The sequence below is a fragment of the Sorex araneus genome, chromosome 5 (assembly GCF_027595985.1).
Source record: "Sorex araneus isolate mSorAra2 chromosome 5, mSorAra2.pri, whole genome shotgun sequence".
Taxonomy (NCBI): Eukaryota; Metazoa; Chordata; class Mammalia; order Eulipotyphla; family Soricidae; genus Sorex; species Sorex araneus.
The window spans coordinates 29302532-29322493 of NC_073306.1; the positions used below are offsets into that span (position 1 = coordinate 29302532).

General features: G+C 49.7%; 1 protein-coding gene across 3 annotated transcripts; it reads right to left on the reverse strand.

Annotated features, from left to right (window-relative positions):
* Positions 1-1859: 1859 nt before the first annotated feature.
* On the reverse strand, positions 1860-18970 carry AKR1A1 (aldo-keto reductase family 1 member A1). Of its 3 annotated transcripts, XM_055137946.1 has the most exons (10): positions 18823-18946; positions 11652-11800; positions 8498-8586; positions 5916-6035; positions 5584-5735; positions 4300-4495; positions 3696-3895; positions 3184-3256; positions 2801-2887; positions 1860-2012 (listed from the first exon to the last, which is right to left on the reverse strand). In XM_055137946.1, the coding sequence occupies exons 2-10, from the start codon at positions 11698-11700 to the stop codon at positions 1947-1949; spliced, it is 1032 nt and encodes a 343-aa protein (XP_054993921.1). In that variant the 5' UTR covers positions 11701-11800; positions 18823-18946; the 3' UTR covers positions 1860-1946. The 3 variants fall into 3 exon arrangements, with proteins under 3 accessions (XP_054993921.1, XP_054993922.1, XP_004620601.1); XM_055137947.1 differs by lacking the exon at positions 11652-11800 and having other exon boundaries at positions 18823-18970; XM_004620544.3 differs by lacking the exon at positions 18823-18946 and having other exon boundaries at positions 11615-11726.
* Between the last annotated feature and the right edge of the window lie 992 nt (positions 18971-19962).

Genomic DNA, 19962 nt, shown 5'->3' on the forward strand with positions numbered 1-19962 from the left:
TTAAACTAATTATGCAATTACTTTAAAGTCTGTCTCCCAAGTAAACTGCAGGGACTTGTATAGTGGTTAGAGCTGTTTCTCCAGGGGTTAGCATTGTGCTTAAACCATATAAGTACCCATTAATTATTTAGTGAAAAGTAATGGTTTGGCTGAAATACTCAGATGAAATTTGTGTGGCTGGAGTTTAGGAAGATTTCTCAATAAAAACTTCATATCTTAAAATCTGATTGTCAGGTGCAGGAGACAATTCAAGAGTGAAGTAGGGGCTGGAGCGATAGCACAGCGGGTAGGGGGGTAGGGCGTTTGCCTTGCATGCGGCCAACCCGGGTTCAATTCCCAGCATCCCATATGGTCCCCTGAACACCGCCAGGGGTGATTCCTGAGTGCAAAGCCAGATGTGACCCAAAAAGCAAAACATAACAAAACAAAAAAAGAGTGAAGTTTATACTTTGCATGTTAGAGCTCCTGGATCAATCCCTGACACCTGCACGGTCTGAGCACAGCAAGGGAGTAATCCCACATTTTTGTTTGGTTTGGGGTGCACACCCGGCATGGTCAGGGGTTACTCCTAGCTTTGCACTCAGGAATCACTCCCAGCAGGCATGGGAGACCATAAAGTTTGCTGGGAACTAAACCCAGGTTGCTGAGTGCAAGGCAAGCACATCACCTTCTGGGTCTTGTAATTGCAAGTATGAGCCAGGAGTAAACCCTGAGCATCACTTAGTGTGACCCAAATACAAAAAAAAAAGTCATTTCTTTTGTTGAAGGCAAGAACGTAGCTTAGCTGAATGGACAGCATGCCTTGTATCTGTAAGGCTTATTGTTAGGTCCAGGGCACCATGCCCACAATCAAAAATAAAAGTGTAAAAAAATTTTTTTTTTTTAATTTGAGGCTCTGTGTTTAAGTTTGAGTCGGGGAGATTAAGGCTGAACTGCACGTACTGCACGTAGGAGCCCAGGGTGCAAAACCAGCGCTGATATCATGGCTCCCAAGCACCTCAGGGAGCAACACCCAAGCACTGAGACAAGAGTAGCCCCAGAGGTGAACCCCACACACCAAAAAATAAAATCCTTGGGGTTGGGCAAGTTGCTTCCTTTGCTTACAGTCGACCTGGGTTCAATCTCCAACACTATGTACAGTCCCCTGAGTTTGGCCCTTAGTAAACCTTGAGCACAGCTAAGTTGTAGCCTAAAAACAAAACCGACAAAATAAGTTTTTATGGGGCCGGGGAAATAGTACAGGAGATAAGTACAAACCACATGCAGCCAACCTGGTTTGATCCCTGGTATCCCATCTGGTCCCCTGATCACTGCCAGAAGTAACCTCTGATCATTACCAGGTGTGGCCCCTTCCAAATTTTTTTGTTGCTTACGTCTGTTGAGGAGGGGTTTGGGCAATAACCTGCAGTACTCAGGGGATCATATTCTGGTGCTGGGGATTGGACCAGGATCAGAGGCTTGCAGGACAAGCACTTTAACCTCTCGCCTGCCCACTTTGGGGATAAGCCTAGGGTGGATCAGGGTGGAAACTCAAGACTAAGACCCAGCAGTGCCTTGAAACCTAAGGAGTCTCACCACCCTAACTCAATTCTGAGGTGATCATTAATTTTTGGCATTCTTCCTAAGACATGTTGGGCTAGCAATGCAGTGTTAAGAGTGGACACTAGATGGCACTCCTCACTAGTTCATTTGATTCAGAAAAGCAGAAGGGAGGGTTTCAGTCATATCCCTGGTTCCTTTAGAAAAAAAAAAGTGGGCCCAGGGCAGGTCACACACATTCAGCACCCCTAGTTCCAACATTCTAAGATATACTGTCCACTCCGGGTCTAGTCAAACAAATAAGACAAGCAAGCAATGTGGATGCTCCAATAGCTTTATTAATTCCCTCTTGATGATGCAGGACCTTACAGCTGGAGAGCTGGAAAGGAAGCCAGGAAGCTGTCATCTCAGTAGGGATCATTAAAGGGGTACAGAGGATGCCCTGCATCTCTTGGGACCCTCTTCCCATCCACCTGAAAGCAGAGATGCACAGACAACTCCATTAGCAGGAACTGACTCCAAAGATTCTAGTTTGTCCCAAATCTTCCTGAACAGCGGCTACATTGATCATGAAGCAATAAGGCAGTGATCTTAGAGAGTCACAGTAAACTGTATTCCATCACCAAACCCAGAGCCCCATTATCAACTACATTCCATTACCAACCCCAGAGCTGACCCTCCTCTAAAAGTCTGCAGTCTCAGCTGAGGTAAGAACTATTTGTGTTTTGTTGCTATGCTACTGAGTGAACCCAGAATCATACATGCAAGGCAAGTGTTCTATGGCTGAGTTATATTCCAGGCCCTTATTTCCCTACATGTAACAGGGAAATAGCAAACCTAAACACCTCTAACAAGGCAAAAAACTCTACAATTTACTGAGATCTTAATGACATATAAGGAACTGGAATCATGCAGATTCAAAACTGAAGAGCCAGGGATACAAGTTCAGTGGTACGGTGTATGCCTTGCATGTGTAAGGCTCTGGGTTCAATTCCTGGAAGGAGAAAAAGAGGGGAAAGAGGAAGATAAAGGGGAAGAGAAAGGAGAGGAGAGAGGAGAAGAAGAGAGGAGGAGGGGAAGGGAGTGAAAAAAAAAAAAAAAAGGCTGGAAAAGTTTAGGAACTTTAAAAGATCTCCAGTGCCTAAGTCAGCAATCTTCTCAGCAAAATGCTGCCCCTGTGCTGCCCAGGAAGACTGCTGCCAGAGGCTGGAACCCCTCCCCGACCTCACATCCTCCTGCTGACTGTGGGGGCAATACTTACCGTAACCATGGGCACAATGTATCTCCAATTTTTATTCAGGGCATTGATCTGCTTCACCTCCTCTGGGGTTAAGGTAAAGTCAAACACCTGGGGTGGGTGAGGAATGAGGGTCAGGAACGGAAGCTGGGGTCCCAGACAACTACCTTCTCACCTAACCATCAGAGTCAGGCTGTGCCCCCAGAGGTTTAGCCAGAGCTGCGGGACTGCGAGCGCATGAGGGGACCGTGGCATGTTCAGAAGGTGTAGAAGGGTCATGTCCTTTCCCCGACCACCCTTGACAGCACTTCCTGCAGAATGCTCATCTATCCTTGATCATCCCCTTTTGTAATACACCAGGAATCCAGTGGGCCAGGGGAGAGAAGAAAATAATCCTTGGCAGGTACCTGGATGTTCTGAAGGATTCGGGATGGTGTGATGCTTTTGGGGATGCAGATCACTTTCCGCTGGACCTGCCACCTACGGAGGAGATGTGACAGGTGAGGAAGAAAAGTACTCATGAGCACGTTCTGTCCTCCCTGCAGTCGCTCCCCTCCTGGAACCATCCAAGTCCCATGGTGAATGCAAGAACCTGCTAGAATGGCATTTCCCCACATCATGTGGCAAGTCTTTTTTTTTTTTTTTTGGGGGGGGTCACATCCAGGGGTGCTTAGGGCTTACTCCTGGCTCCGTGCTCAGAGATCACTCCTGATAAGGCTTGGAGGACCATATGGGGTGCTGGAGATTGAACCTAGGTTGGTCGTGGGCAAGGCTAGTGCCCTACCCTCTGCACTATCACTTCTGCCCCATGAAGCAAGATTCTTAGGTTCCAGCTGGCGCGTGAATAAGGAATCCCTCTATTCCCCGCCCAGCTATGCCCTCCCAACCTCACCATCTTTCTTCCCAAAACAGTTCGCACCTAAGCAAGATCTGGGCTGGAGACCGGTTATACTTTTTCGCCAATGCCAAGATCACGGCCTCCTCAAGCAGGACAGGCTCATTAGGATCACGCCAAGCACGATCAGAGGAGCCCAGGGGGCTGTAGGCAGTCACCTCCAGGCCCCGTGCCTGGCAGTGGGCAATCAGCTCATTCTGAGCCAGGAATGGATGGCATTCCACCTGTGTGGAAAAAAGGGAAAAGATCCATCACCAAGGATGGCCCTCCCAGACAGGCACGTGCTACCCACCCTCCTCTGCTCACCCCCTCACATCATATCCCTTTGGCCCACTTTTCTTTCCATCTCCTTTCCTTTTTTCCGTACACTTTGATGCCCTTTACTCGGTTGTCTTTTGTGGGTTTTTTTGTTTGGGGGCTACACCCAGCAATGCTCCTGGCAGTGCTCAGGTGACCATAGGGGATGCCGGGATCAAATCTGGGTCGGCTACCTGCAAGTAAAGTGCCCTTTTTTAATGAAGAGATTCCTGTAACAGGCACACCTGGCAATGAGCGAGCCCTCTCCAGGAAGCAGACCCTTCGCCTGCTCTGGCTCCCCCCAGTCGGCAGCTCTGCCTGCAGGGCTCACCTGCAGGACAGCGGGGCGCACGGTAGCCACACTGAGCAAATCATCAATCTGCCGGCTGCTGAAGTTGGACAGGCCCAGGGCCCGCACCAGCCCCTTTGCCACCAGGGCCTCCAGAGCCTTCCAGGTCTCCTTGTAGTCGATAGAGTCGTAGCGTATAGTCCCGTCGGCGTTCTTAGGAAAGGGGTCATCTCCTTGCCTGAATGAGACACAGCAACTGAGAATGGGCAACCAAGCAAAGCTTCCGGCCTAACGGCTCCTCCTGCCTCTCTGACCTACACTCTAGGCTCTGAGAGGGAAGGACAAGACTGAAAACAACATAGGACTGGAGGAAGTGTAGAGGGCAGGGCGCTTGCCTCACGTGCGGCTGACCTGGGTTTGATTCCTGGCACCATCCCAGTGTGGCTCAAACAACAGTAAAAGACAACAACACCCCCTGGAATGGCCCCAGGACCCTGAAGATTGCCACAAGTGCCCCACAAGCAAGAATGTAAACCAGGGTGTTTTTCACCCTTCCAGACTGACCTGGGTGCTAGGGTGTTAACTCCACAGGAATGCCCAGCGTCCCCCTCTTTTTCTTAGACGTACACTCGCTTCTCTGGGAAATCGGCCCAGCTCCATCCTCAGAAGAGCAGCTCCTCCAGCCTCCTTCCAGCACAGGCCTCCACGATGCAGGCTCCTCCCACCCCCTCCCCAAAAGCTCAATCTCGATAGCCAGCCCAGGGCCTTGCTCAGAAGAAGGGAGTTCCCTTTTATAAGCTAATATTGTTTGGTTTTGGGTCGCACCTGGTGACACTCAAAAGATCACTCCTCTTGTGCTCAGGGATCACTCTTGACAGGACCTGGGGGACTATATGGGGTGCCAGGGATAAATTCTGAGTCAGCCACATGCAAGGCAAACACCCTACCCATCATACTATTTATTACTTCCAACCCAAGATCATGCCTCATGAAGGTGCTAGGGGGGATCATATGGGGTGCCCAGAGCAGCCACATGCAAGGCAAACACCTTAGCTACTATACTATTCTCTGGCCAGTGAATAATGGGAACTGAAAGGCCCTCTCTCTGCACGGGGCGCCTGGAATCTGCACCCCGGAAGCTGCACTACTTTCTCTGGTGCTACCCTATCAGCTGCTGGAGTGGGAAAGGCCGTGTAGGATCCCACATCTTCAGAGCTCATCCCAGAGCTGCAGTGGTCCTCAGTGATCGGCTGCTCCTTGGGAGAGAGTACTGCTATGGCCCCCAACCCCTCTCTTGATGAACACCCAGGCAAAGGCAAGACTCACTCAAAGGCATAGGGCCAGTGTATCAGGTACAGATCCAAGTACTCCAGCTGGAGATCAGCCAGCGTCTTCCGGAGAGCAGGCTCCACGTCCTTGGGGTGGTGCTTGGTGTTCCACAGCTTGGACGTCACAAACACTTCCTCCCGGGCCAATGCCTGGTGTACAAGACAGGGCCCGGAGTGAGTATTACCCTGGGCCCTCCTCTCACCCCCCTTTACCTCTGAGAAAGGAGCTGGAAAGAAACTGAGGCCAGATCCCGCCGAGCAGCCCCAGCCCCAGGCCCAGGCCCAGGCCCAAGCGCACCCCCTCCTCGTCTCTGCAGCCCCAGACCTTACCTTGCCGGGTCCCACACTCTCCTTGAGGGCCTCTCCAATCTCAGTCTCATTGCCATAGATGGCAGCACAGTCAATGTGGCGGTAGCCTACACTCAAGGCATATTTAATGGCTGCTTTCACCTGCCAGGGGAGAGAAGCAGAGGTTTCAGCCCTATGAGCCTAGGCCAGAACTTGTCCTATCAAGGGTCACTGAGGGGGGGCTGAGGGCAGTGATCCAGGCAGTGGGGGCAGAGGAGAAAAGTCAGTTGTAGTCAAGGGAACCCAAAGCCTCATCAGATGCTCCTAATTCCTTTGTCTTCATCCCACAAGTCCCTAAAGTTCCTTCTGACCCAAACCGCTTCAGCCAGCTCAGCATAAAATTAACAATGGGACTGGTAAGATAGTGAAAATATAAATACATGCCTAGCATATTCAAGGCCTGAAGTTACCCTTATATCACATGGGCCCCTGAGCACCACCAGGTACATCCCTAATGGCCCCCGAGTATTACCACACTGCTCTACTGGGGCCAAACTATCAACCTAGCTCAGCTGGAGAGGCGCCCTGCAAAACAGGATGTGCCCATCATCTAGTGGAAAGAGTTTAGTACATTTTTCTGAATAAAATATGGATGAATTGACAGAGGAAGTAATATGTACTACTGCTCTGGTCATAAGGCCCAGAGAGATGTACAATGGTTAGAGCATTTGCCTGCTGACCTGGGTTCAATCCCAGGTATCCCATACCAAGTCTGCCAAGAGTGATTTCTAAGCACACAGCCAGAAGTACATCCTAAATACCACCAGGTGTAGTCTATCCCTCATGCCCACCCCCCCCCAAAAAAAAAAAAACACAGTTCATAGACACAGAACCCGGTTTTTTGGGTTTTTTTGTTTGTTTGTTTTTTTGCTTTTTGGGTCACACCTGGCGATGCTCAGGGGTTACTCCTGGCTCTGCACTCAGAAATCACTCCTAAAAAAAAAAAGTCACTCCTGGTGGTGCTCAGGGGACCATATGGGATGCTGGGAACCGAACCTGGGTCGGTCGCGTGCAAGGCATACGCCCTGCCCTACCCACTGTGCTATTGCTCCAGCCCCAGAACCCCAGTTTTGAGGAACTAGTTAAGAGAAATAGAAAACTCTGGAAAGATGGTTCAATGTGCTGCAAAGTATACACTGCATACAGGAGATCCAGGTTCACTCCTCAGCACAGCCGGGAGACCCCTGAGCACTGAGCTGGGAGCAGCCCCTGAGCACTAAAGTAACCCTCCAAAAGAAGCAAAGCTAAAAGTGCTGGGCTGCTGTCACTCAGGGTGCCCATTTAGAGGCCAGGAAGGAAACCCAGAGGATAGGCGCTTGCCTTGCAGGTGGCAAATCAGGTTTGATCCCCAGCAGAACATATTATCTCCCATGTCCAACCAGGAGTGACCTCTGAGCAGAGCCAGGAGTAAGACCTGACACTGCCAGGTGTGATCTAAACTTCCCCCCCACACCCCCCCCCAAAAAAAACAACAAGAAAAAGAAAAAAAAATCTTAAACCCTAGCCCTGCTCTGTGCTCATAGTCTTGGCCTGGGCGCTGGTCTCCAACCACTACCTTCACCTACTTAGTTCCTGGACTCATCCTCAGGTCATGTCAAGTACTTGTTGGAGTACAGAGAACGCCACTCTAGAGTCCTACATGGCCACAGGGAGGAAAACAACAGCACTGCCCAATCACACCAAAGCCAAGCCCACATATACAAGTCCCAGAAAAGAGCTGCTCTTCCCGCCGCCGCAGCCAAAATCAGTCCCCAACTTCTCAAAGTAAGTTCGAGGAGCACGAGGCCCTGGGAGAGGCACGCCCCCGCCCTCGCCCCCACCCCCACCAGGCAGCAGATGAATCACTGGCTGTGAAACTCCAAAAAGCAGGTCCCCATTCACAGGCTCGCCTAGGTCAAAAGGGTCCCTAGATTCTGATACCAGCAGATTTTTCTTCTTTTCTAATTTTTTCTTTAAATTTGGTGGTGGGGATCAAATCAAGCCTCCTGCACACGAGGTATGTGCAGCCCCTCAGCTGACTTTTGTTTTCAGTCCTTCAGCTAAGAAAAACTTGTGCCCCATTAAAAGGTTACATAACACCTTCATAGCACCATAACACCATAATTACCTTCACTTGGCAACTCATTCAGCGAAACCTAAATGATTAACCATCGGCTTCGTTAAGAGAAAGCTCGCTGACCTCTGGTCTACAGTGGACCTGGTTATTCTTCAAACTCTGTCACAGATTCTGGGCCTCACCCTGTGGCCCAAGCACGAGGGAGAGGTTCAGCCCACGAGGAGCCCATGTGGGAGAGACATGATCAGAACACAAGGTGCTGCGTTCCATCTGGGGGTCGCTGTGGGGTCAGCGCGGACCCAGACAGGGTGTCGGGTCCTTCCTTGGCCCTTGGCCTGCTGGCCCCACAGCAGGACAAGTCAGCAGCTCTCTCTGTTGGTCCCTCGTTCCCTTCTTTCTTTCCCCAGGCTTATCTAATCTGAAGGGGAACTTAGGGAAGGGGCAAGGAAAAAAGAACCCAAAATACCACTTTTCCCAATTAGAGGTCGTTCTACTCATTTCCCCTCACCTGGCCGGGCTCACTCTTCCAGGTGCCCAGTCCAATCAGGGGCATCTTCTGCCCCGTGTGCAGCACGACACAGGAAGCCGTCATTGTTCCTGGAACACAGGAGGGAAGAGAGTGATGTGGGGGGTAAGGACTGCTCGGTGGGCCTTTGCTACCCACTGGTAAAGAGCCAAGAATACAAGGAGGAGGAAGTGGGAAAGGATAGGAAAAAGGCAAGAAAAACAGACCAACAAAATACATTGAGGGGCTGGAGGCTGGAGTGATGGTCCAGTGGGGTAGGGCCTTGCATGTGGCCCGCCCAGGATTGATCCCTGACATCCCATAAGGTCCCCCAAGCACCACCAGGGGTGATTTCTGCGAGTAGGACCAGGAGTAGCCCTTGAGTATCGAGTATGGCCCCCAAACAAAAACAAATACACTGAGGGGGCTGGAGTCAGTGTAGAGCATTTGCCTTGCTGTAAGGCCCTCGGTTCTATCGCTGGCACCATAAAAATATAAATAAGATAGATTTTAAACAAAATTCAGTATCAGAGTTAACACAGCGGCAGGGCACTTCCTTATACTTAGCAATCTGAGCACAGAGCCAGGAGTAAGCCCTAAGAATCACCACATGTAGCTCAAACCCCCCCCTCCAATAAATTAAAAGTAGAATAAAACTGATTTTAGTAGCCTGAGATATAGCCCCTGGTGGAGCATATATTCTGAATTCAAGGCCCTAGTCCTCCCTTCTGAGCACTGAAATAGTTTGTTTCCCTTGAAACCATCATTTAAAAACAGTTAATAGGGGAGCTAAAGCAATAGTACAACAGATAGGGCACTTGCTTGCATAAGGCTGGCCCAAGTTCAATCCCTGGCATCCTATATGGTCCCCGAGTGCCACCAGAAGTAATTCCTGTTGGCAGAGCCAGGAGTAACCCCTGAAAATTTCCAGATGTGACCCAAAACCAGAAAATTTAAAATTTTTTTTGTTTTGTTTTGTTTTTTGGGTCACACCTGGCGATGCACAGGGTTTACTCCTGACTCTGCACTCAGGAACCACCCCGGGGACCATATAGGATGCTGGAAGTCGAACCCGGGTCAGCCGCATGCAAGGCAAACGCCCTACCCACTGTGCTATGGCTCCAGCCCCAGAAAAAAAAAATTTAAATAAGAAAAGGGGCTGACATGTGGGAGAAGGGAGTTGCGGGCTGAATGAGGGCTAGAGACTGAGCACAGTGGCCACTCAACACCTTTATTGCAAACCACAATAGCTAATTAGAGGGAGAGAACAGAAGGGAATGCCCTGCCACAGTGACAGGGTGGGGTGGGGGGAGATGGGATTGGGGAGGATGGAAGGGATGCTGGGTTTACTGGTGGTGGAGTATGGGCACTGGTGAAGGGATGGGTTCCCGAACTTTGTATGGGGGAAGCATAAGCACAGATGTGTATAAATCCGTAACTGTACCCTCATGGTGATTCATTAATTAAAAATAAATAAATTTATTAAAAAAAAAAAAGAAAAAAAAAAGGGGGGCTGAAGGAATAGCACAGCAGGTAAGGCGGTTGACTTGCATGCAGCCAACCCAGGTTCAATTCACAGCATCTCATCTCATATGGTCCCCGGAGCATGGCCAGGAGTAATTCCTGAGTGCATGTGCCAGGAGTAACCCCTGTGCATCACTAGGTGTGACCAGAAATGCAAAAAATTAAAAATAAATAAATAAATAAAAAGAAAAAAAACAGTAACAAGGAGGCAATACAAAGATTAAGTTGTTTGCTTGCATGCAGCTGAATCCTACTGCATAAGATCCTCTGAGAGTGACCCCGAAAACACAGAGCCAGGATTAGGCCCCTGCACACTGCCAAGAGCAACAACAACAACAAAAAACATAAAACAAAGAGAAAAGAGCCGAGTTTGGATGCCTTCTTGGAGGGAAAGAAGTGATGGTAATAAAAAGGAAAGACTGCACGCCAAGTACCTAAAAGTAGAAGCAGTCCTTTCCCTCGAGTCAATCTGCACTATAAATCAATAGTAAGGGGACTAAATTAATTGGCAGCTATATCTTTATAGCTATAACCTTTGTTCTGAAAGGAAATCAAGAACTTTAGAGAACAAGAAAGATAGCTAAGTGGGCTGGGCTTTCAGCAGCAGGTCCAAGTCTGATCCCTATCCCATATAATCTCATAAACACAGCAGAGAACAATGCCTAAGCACAACCCCGAGTAACCCCAAGCAGGGTCCAAAAGTTAAAAGTAAAATATAGGGGGCCTAGGGCACAGCGGGTAGGGCACTTGCCATAGCAGCCAACCCCAGTTTAATCCCCATATCCCATATGGTCACCTGAGCACCACCAGGAGTAATTCCTGAGTGCAGAGCCAGGAGTAACCCCTGAGTATCGTCAGGTGTGGCACCAACCTTAATAACTAAACAAATACAAAAAATGATGCTTGGCGTACCAGAAAGAGTGATCCCAGAGCACAAAGCCAGGAGTAAACCATGAGCACCATCCAATGTGGTCCAAACATAAATTTTAAAAAATGAATAAAGGGGCTGGAGAGATAGCACAGCGGGGAGGGCTGTTCCAAAAAGGATTCAGCACAATCGACCATATCCACACGGTGACCAAGCTCATTGAGGTTTCGAGAGTTCAAGATGCCGCTCTGTCTAACGTTCATTGATTTAAAGGCCTTTGACTCTGTTAAGACTGATGCGGTCATCAAAGCCCTAGCCAAACTCAGTATATCAGGATCCTCCATGAGCTGTATTATGGATTCACCACCAGGATCTCACCATTCTACAAGGAAGTGATCATCGACATAAAGAGAGGGGTTCAGCAGGGCGACACCATTTCACCGAAACTCTTCAGTGCCACCCTCAAGAACGTCATGTGATGACTGGAATGGGAAGGAATGGGAGTGAAGATAAACGGTCGGCAACTACATCACCTCCGCTTCAATGATGACATCATTCTAATAACACCAAACATTAGCCAAGCAGCACAAATGCTGACCAACTTCGACCGTGAGTGTGGAAAGGTTGGACTGCAGCTGAATCTCACCAAGACAATGTTCATGAGAAACGGACTAGTTCCATCTGCTCTCAATAGAATGAACATCTCTGAATGCAGCAGTTATGTGTACCTAGGTCGAGAACTCAACATGTTGAACGACCTGGCACCTGAGCTGTGCAGGAGGAAGAGAGCAGCGTGGAACGCCTTCAAGAGCATCGAAGAAGTGGTTAAGAGGACGAAGATCCTCCGGCTCCGGGCACATCTTTTCGATTCCACCGTTCTTCCTGCAGAAACATACTCCTCAGAGACCTGGGCCCTACAAAAACAGGGTAAGAACGCTATTCGGGTCTCCCAAAGAGGAATCGAAAGAGCTATGCTTCAAATATCACACTTCACTCAAGTGAGAGAAGGAATCTGGAGTTCCGACCTCCGTCGGTGATCAAGAATCAGGGATGCTGTCTCGTTTGCCAAGGCATCAAAAATCAAATGACCGGGGCTGGAGCGATAGCACAGCGGGTAGGGCGTTTGCCTTGCATGCAGCCGACCCGGGTTCGAATCCCAGCATCCCATATGGTCCCCTGAGCACTGCCAGGAGTAATTCCTGAGTGTAGAACCAGGAGTAACCCCTGTGCATCGCCGGGTGTGACCCAAAAAGCAAAAAAAAAAAAAATCAAATGACCAGGAGTAACCCCTGTGTATCACCAGGTGTGACCCAAAAAGAAAAAAAAATCAGATGGGCCGGACAACCGTTGGACTAGAGTTGTTACTGATGGATTCCACATTCATGAGATGTCAAAAGAACACCTGGCCGCCCACCTATGAGATGGTCAGACTTCTTCATCAAGATGCTGAATGACAGTTTGAGGCTCTTCGTGTTCCTGGAGCAAGCAGAAGCCACTGGGCTACACTAGCACGTGACAGGAACAAAAGGAGACATTACTGGCACCCACTCCAGCAAATCAATGAGCAATGGGATGGCAAGTGATACAAGTGATACAATAATGGAAAAAAAACTGTGTTTAAAACCAGCAGACCAGGGGGCTGGAGCGACTGCACAGTGGGTAGGGTGTTTGCCTTGCAAGCAGCCGACCCGGGTTCTAATCCCAGCATCCCATATGGTCCCCTGAGCACCGCCAGGGGTAATTCCTGAGTGAAGAGCCAGGAGTAACCCCTGTGCATCGCTGGGTGTGACCCAAAAACCAAAAAAAAAAAAAAAAACAAAAAAAAAAACAACCAGCAGACCAGAATTGTCTTTGTGATACTGCTGACCCAGAGGCCAGAGTCCCAGTACATACAGTGAGCAGGGTACTTGCCTTGCACAAGGCCAATCCGGGTGTGATCACCTGACCTGTATTCAATCACTGACATCCCATATAGTCCTCCCCGCAACAACAACAAAAGATACTTTTGACTCAGGAAAACTTTTAGTCTACTATAACCTGATTATGGGAGCCACCGTTTGGACACTGAGGGGTTGAATTCTAGGCTGCACCTGGCAGAGTTTAGCAGTTATCCTTGGCTCTGTGCTGGGTGAGCATGTGGTGCCAGGGACATGCAAAGCAAGAACCTTAACCCCTGTACTATCTCTCTGGTCCAGAAGTCACTTTTTTTCCTAGGACAAAAATAAAATTATAGGGGGCTGGAGCAATAGCACAGCGGGGAGGGCATTTGCCTTGCATGCGGCCGACCCGGGTTCAATTCCTAGCATCCCATATGGGCCCCTGAGCACCGCCAGGGCTGATTCCTGAGTGCAGAGCCAGGAATAACCCCTATGCATCGCCAGGTGTGACCCAAAAAAAGCAAGAAATAAATAAATAAATAAATAATAAAATAAAGTAAAATTATAAAACCCAAGTATTCAGTGGGCTAGAGAGACAGTGCAGTGGGTAGGGCCTTACACGTGCCAACCTGGGTTTGATCTTTGGTACCCTAAGCCACACCAGGGACCCGTGATCCTTGAGCCCAGAGCAAGAAGCCAAGAGAACCACCAGGTGTGTTCCCCCTACCTCACCCCATCCAAAAGAAAAAAGAAAGAACAAAGATCAATCTAGACAATAAGTCAAGAGAGCTGAGTGCAATACTCTGTGTAACAAACTTGGCAGGGACACAAACATCTCATCAAATCGAGCAAACAAGCTGGACTTCACAAGAATACCCAGGGTCTGCAGCCAGTTTCCTAGGCTTGATCCCCAAACAAGTGACCTGTTGGCCTCGCTGCCCAGATTTCTCAGCGCACAGAGGGCTCTGAAATTACATCTGTGCTGAACCACTGGTACAAAAACCTGGCCTAAGAGGAAAAGGAAGAAACCTAATGCTTGTTTCTCCCTTTCTTTTGTGGTGAAACTCAAAGGTTCAAGGCTTAAGGGGCGGGGATCACAGAGGTGAAAAACACCTAACAAAGATCTCAGAGAACAAAGGCTCCAAGGAAAAATATGGACTCACTGGGAAGAAGTACTCCTTGCATGTGAGGCTCAGGATTCAATCTCACAAAGAAAAAGAGAGAGAGAAAGGGACAGGGAAAAGAGAGAAAGAGAGTGATGGGGGACGTAGAGGACAAAACAGAGACAGAGAGACTGATGAAGGGTCTGCAGAAGATTCAAGCATCTCTAGGATGCAAAATTACTCTCTGCCAGCACTTCATCTCTCCATTTCCTTCCTTTCCAGCTATTCCACTTTAATAGGCTCCAGCATTCCGGTGCTTTCAAGGAATCCCCCTGTGCAGCACTCAAAAAGCCACACACTACCTTGGGAGAAGTCAGGCCATAAAAGTGACAAACTGGAAGTGTTTAGGAAGGGGCACTGGGTAGGATGAAGACTCGGGTTGTTGTCTATATGTATGACCTCTATGTCTATGTGGTCTCTGTCCTCTCTGCAGCTCAGCAAGGGCTCTGCAGTTGCTGGAAGCAGGATTTGCAGGAGTGTTCTCCTTTCTTCTGCCTTCCACAAATGTTGGTGTTCCTCATAGTCTTTTTGTGTTTGTTTTGGGGCCACACCTGGCAGTGCTCAGGGTTTACTCCTGGTTCTGCACTCAGGAATCACCCCTAGCAGGCTCGGGGATTATGGAGGATGCCAGGGATTGAACCCTGGTCAGCCACACGCACGGCAAGGACCTACCCGCTGTACTGTATCACTCCAGCCCCAAGCAAGATAGTTTTTTATTGAAACTTATTTAGAAAGATATAAGGAGAGAGAGGAGGAAAGTGTGTCCGAGAGAGGACACAGGCTTCTCCAGAGTGGGAATAGGCAAGCAAAGAAACAAGCAAGTGAGATACATGTCCCTGGGAGAACACGGGCAAGCGCCAGAGTCTCACCAGAGGTCAACTTCGCACTCCCTGGTGGAGCTCTCATCTTCTTTTTTTTTTGCTTTTTGGGTCACACCTGGCGATGCACAGGGGTTACTCCTGGCTCTGCACTCAGGAATTACCCCTGGCCATGCTCAGGGGACCATATGGGATGCTGGGATTTGAACCCGGGTCGGCCGTGTGCAAGGCAAACGCCCTACCCGCTGTGCTATCGCTCCAGCCCCTGGAGCTCTCATCTTCTACCTCTCCAGGTATTCCACCCACTCTGGGTAGCTCCACCAGGGTGGTCTGCCAGTCGCTGTAACTCTGCTCTCCAAAATGAAGCATCAAGGCCAGCCTTACCGTCCTGATAAAAATACTGAACGCCCTGAACAAACACAATGAACTCTTACTACCTGTATTACAAACCATAATGCACAAAACGAAAAGGAGAGAAAGAAGAAAAGTTTCTGCCATATGGGGCTGGAGCGATAGCACAGCGGGTAGGGCGTCTGAGCACCGCCAGGGGTAATTCCTGAGTGAAGAGCCAGGAGTAACCCCTGTGCATTGCCAGGTGTGACCCAAAAACCAAAAAAAAAAAAAAAAGTTTCTGCCATAGAGGCAGGCTGAGGGTGGGGGTGGAGGGTACTAGAGGATGTGGAAGGGAAATGGGGGACATTGGTGGTGGGAAATGTACACTGGTGGAGGGATGGGTGTTGGATCATTATACAACTGAAACACAATCATGAACAGTTTTGAAATGGTCTATCTCACAGATATTCCATTTTAAAAAACTGAAAAGGAAAAAAAAAGCAATGTGGAGTTCGTGCAGTTTCAGCAGTACTCCTACATTAAAAAAAAAACCAACTTAGCTGGGCTGGAGCGATAGCACAGCGGGTAGGGCATTTGCCTTGCACACGGCCGACCCAGGTTCGATTCCCAGCATCCCATATGGTCCCCTGAGCACTGTCAGGGGTAATTCCTGAGTGCAGAGCCAGGAGTAATCCCTGAGCATCGCCAGGTGTGACCCAAAAAGAAAAGAAAAATGAAACAGCAGAGGGATGCTGCAAGCTCTGAGGCACAGTCCTGAGTCTCAGCCCCTCTACTTTGGAGATCCGATATCAAAAGCACTTCACACCGTGTCTGACACACAAGGCTCTTCTCCAGTATATTCCTGTCACCAGGGATTCAAGACCTTGCATGAAAAGTGCCAAAGCAGGATAGGGATGTGGCTCAGGGACAGCGCACTTGCTTTGTCTGTATGTAGCCCTCAGTTCAATTTCCCACACCACATGGTGTCCTGAGCATCTGTGGTGTGGCCACAAAACAAAACAAAAACAGAGCGGTCAAGGCAAATAAGACATGTTCACAGTAGTATACTGCATAAAAAAAAATGTCTTAAATAGGCCAACCCTGGCATTACGTGGTGAGGTGACCCCAGTACAGAGCCAGGGAGCAGCCCCCAAGAAATCCTTGGCGTGGGGGGCTAGAGCGATAGTACAGCTGTTAGTGAACTTGCCTTGCATGCAGCCAACCTGGGGTTCAATTCCCAGCACCCCAAGTGGTCCTCCGGGCTCACCAAGAGTGATCCTAGTACAGAGCCAGGAGTAACCCCTGAGCATTGCCAGGTGTGGCCCCCAAACAAACAAAAACTCTAGGGGCCAGAGAGATAATACAGTGGTTAGTATGCTTGCCTTGCACATGGCTAATGCAGGTTTGATCCCCAGCATCTCATATGGTCCCGCAAGCACCAACAGGAGTGATTCCTGAGTGCAGAGCCAGGAGTAATTTACCCCTGAGCATCACTGGGTGGGCCCAAAAATAAAAAAATTCTAGGTATAGCCTAACACTTTCCCACCATCAAAACCACCCAAATAAAGGCCAGGGTGCTAGCTTAATGAGTTGAAAGCCTGCTCTGCATGTAGGAGCCCTGGGTTCCATCCAGGGTAACGCATGGCTCTTCAACCACCACCAGGAGAAATCCCTGCCCAAAAACCACCAACTTCACAGTAGCTCCTAGCACCACTAGGTGTGACACAAAAGACAAAACAAACCTCCAAAACAATCCATTTAGGAAGCATTTCAGAGGCAGGAGAGATAATACAGGGGTTAAAGAACTTGCCTTGCACACTGCCAACCCCAGTTTAGTTCCCAGCACTGCCAGCAGTAACCCATGAGCACTGGGCCAGGATTAAGCCCTGAGCAGGCGTACCCACTACCCCCAAAAAAAATATTTCAAAAAAAGTATCTCAGGGTTTGGAGAGCTAATACAGTGGGTGGGGCATTTATTTGCCTTGCACACACCTAACATGGGTTCGATCCCCAGCATTTCATGAGTAATTCCTGAACAAAAAGCAAGGAATAACCCTGAGCATTGTGGTGTGTGAACAAAAAACAAAAGACAACAACAGAAAAGGAAGGATTAAGCGGTGTCTGAGTATTAACAGATTGTGGGTATTTTGGCTTTGTTTTGTTCTGCATTTTAGGGGGCCACATCCAGCAGTGCTCAGGTTACTCCTGGTTGTGCACACTCAAGGCAAGACTCACTTAGGGCTCGGGGACCAGATCGGGTGCTGGGGATCAGACCCAGGTCAGCTGCGCGTAAAGCAAATGCCCTACCCACTATCCCCTCCAGCCCAGTTTGTGTTTTGTTTTTAACAAGTGACAGGAGGGTGTGTATCTTCTATATGTCTAAGAAGGCAACATGAAAAATTATCTTGTGTGGGACTGGAGAGGCTTACTTCTTGGGTAACATGTAGAAAATTGTCTCTGAAAAAATATCAAAGCACTTTTCCATCTGCAGCCGCCCCCAATTTTTTTCTTATTCCCCAGTGTAGATGAATAGATAAAGCAAACAGGATGAGCAGTTTATGGGACCCTTCAATTAAGAATGCGAACAGGGGGCTAGAGCGACAACACAGTGGGTAGGGCGTTTGCCTTACACGGGGCGACCAGGGTTCGATTCCCAACATCCCATATGGTCCCCCGAGCACCACCAGGAGTTAATCCTGAGTGCAGAGCTAGGAGTTAACCCCTGTGCATCGCTGGGTGTGACCCAAAAAAAAAAAAAAGCAACAACAACAAAAAAGAATGCTGACTGAAGCTATGTATGTTTAACCGATAAACTAAGGCCCACAGATACTTAAAGTCTATCCCAGACAGATTAAGATAGTTCTGCACTTGACCAAAGAACGTTGTTCTTCAGATGATTACTGGCTCTAAGCAATAAATACTGTACACAGAGACAGTTGAAGCTCTCAATCTATGACACTGTGAGCCCCCAGGCCCCATACTTTTTCTCTTATTTCTGTCTTTTTCCTCAGTGAAGCAGATGTCACTGCTTCAAGGCTGTTCACCTGGGCCAGGTCCCGGGCACCTCAATATCCTCTAACAGGATGCTGGGAAAATGGGGGTAATCTTGGGGTACAAGAGATAACTTAGTAACTGGGACTGCTGCTGTGTGATGGATGAAAAAAGTGAGGCCTTAGGAAGACTAAAAGTCTAGGTCAGAACCATCAAAACTCTTCAGGAAAAAGTCCTGCAGGCCCTGAACACAGGCAGACTTAAGAGAAATTTTAATAACGGCTAACCCCATTCGGTGAAAGTACAGATTCCGAGTCTCACTGGACACAAACTCTGCAGCAACAGCTCTGGCTGTTCGCAAAAACCACGGCAGGAGCCAAGGCACGCGAATTCTATCCACTTCCTCCACTTCTGAAAAAGCATTCCTGTAACTGCATGGAAAAATCAGAACTCCTGGGGAAATGGAAAAACAATACTGGCAACTAAGCCTTGGTGAGCACCTACTTAATTTGTGCCCGCAGCCTTGAAGCTCTGTCTCACTGAATTCTCGCTACGGCCGTTCTGATGTCATTTTACCAATGCGGCCCCAAGAACGAGAACTGATCCAAGATCACAGAGCGCTGAACACGAAGAGTTTACATCTCACAACAAGTCTAGCCATCTTCAGAGCCTACTTTGGGGAGGGCGGATACTTCCTTCGTGAAGGCTCGATGCCAACGTCTCGGCGGGGAAAACGGCAGCAGGAGAAACTCACCTCTGCACCGGCACGGAGCTTGAAGAGCGCGGGGAGGTTTCGGCTCGGTTCCGCGCCCCGCCACCGACCCAATGAGCCCCGACTTCCGGGACGAAGGCAGCAAACGAAGGCAGAGGAGCTGGTGTCGCCGCAGAGAGCCGCTGCGTCCTTAAAGTCGAGCGGCGAGGGGGAGGCTCCTCCCGCAGGAGGGGCGTGGGCCGGGCTTCGGCAGCACGCGCACCAGTGGACCCCGCCCTTTGGGCGGCGAAGCCAGCGGTGGGTGGTCGGGAGGCCTTCGCCGGGAGAACGCGCCGTCCCCTCCCCGGGTGCAAGGTGGCGGGATTGGGCCGCTCCAGCGCCAGGGGGAACTCCTGCCCGTTTGAGGAACCCGCCGGCCGGGGACCACGTGGCGCGCGCCGGGGGCGGGGCCGGCCGCGCCCGCTGGCCCACAGTGCACCGGGGCGCCGGGGCCCTGGGCGGGATTCTCGGGGCCCCTCGTGACCCGGGCGTGGACCCCTAGAGTCCGCTCTGTGGTTTTTCTAGCCTTGACCCAATCTGGTTCCTTGATTTGGCCAGGCAAACTGGAGCCCAGGGAGATGTCGCTGGACTAAAGTTGCCCCCTTGCCCCCGCCCCCCCAGCAAGGAAGATTGCAGGTTTCAGGAGCTCGAAAACAGCCGGTTCACGGGCCGGAGAGAGAGTGCAGCGGGTAGGGAGGGCACTTGCCTTGCACGCCGCCCACCCGGGTTCCATCACCGACTTCTCGTGTGGTTCCCCCCCCCCCCCCCAGCACCATGACCCCTAAGCGTAGGTGGGTGTGGCACCCTCCCGCAAAAAAGAAAAAAAAAATAATAGCAATTCGGTGGTTTCTCTTATCTGACCTCACGGCCTAGTCTTATTATGTGTGCCAGATTTTACAAGCATGGTTTTATGGAATCTTCCCAACAAATTTGTAAAAGAGTAGTTAGTTCTTTTTGTTGTTGTTTTTATTAGTTCTAATCTAAACCTTTCATTGAAGTGTAGCACAAACGCACATACACACAAACGCAGGGTTTTTTTTTTTCGTTTGTTTAAGTGGGCACAGCCAAGAGTGCTTATGGGTTGCTCCTAGGGACCAACTTAGGGGGAGGTGAGGTGGGGGAAGCGGTGGGACTGGCCTGACT

What these genes read in the sequence shown, in the direction of transcription:
- AKR1A1 (XM_055137946.1), bottom strand. Translation starts at nt 11,700, where the DNA reads ATGCTCTTGAAGGCGTTCCACGCTGCTCTCTTCCTCCTGCACAGCTCA. An exon ending in AGAGTGTGGGACCCGGCAAG is followed by an intron (nt 5,736 to 5,915) that starts GTAAGGTCTGGG and finishes CTTGTACACCAG; the next exon opens with GCATTGGCCCGGGAGGAAGT. An exon ending in TGCGCCCCGCTGTCCTGCAG is followed by an intron (nt 3,896 to 4,299) that starts GTGAGCCCTGCA and finishes TTTTCCACACAG; the next exon opens with GTGGAATGCCATCCATTCCT.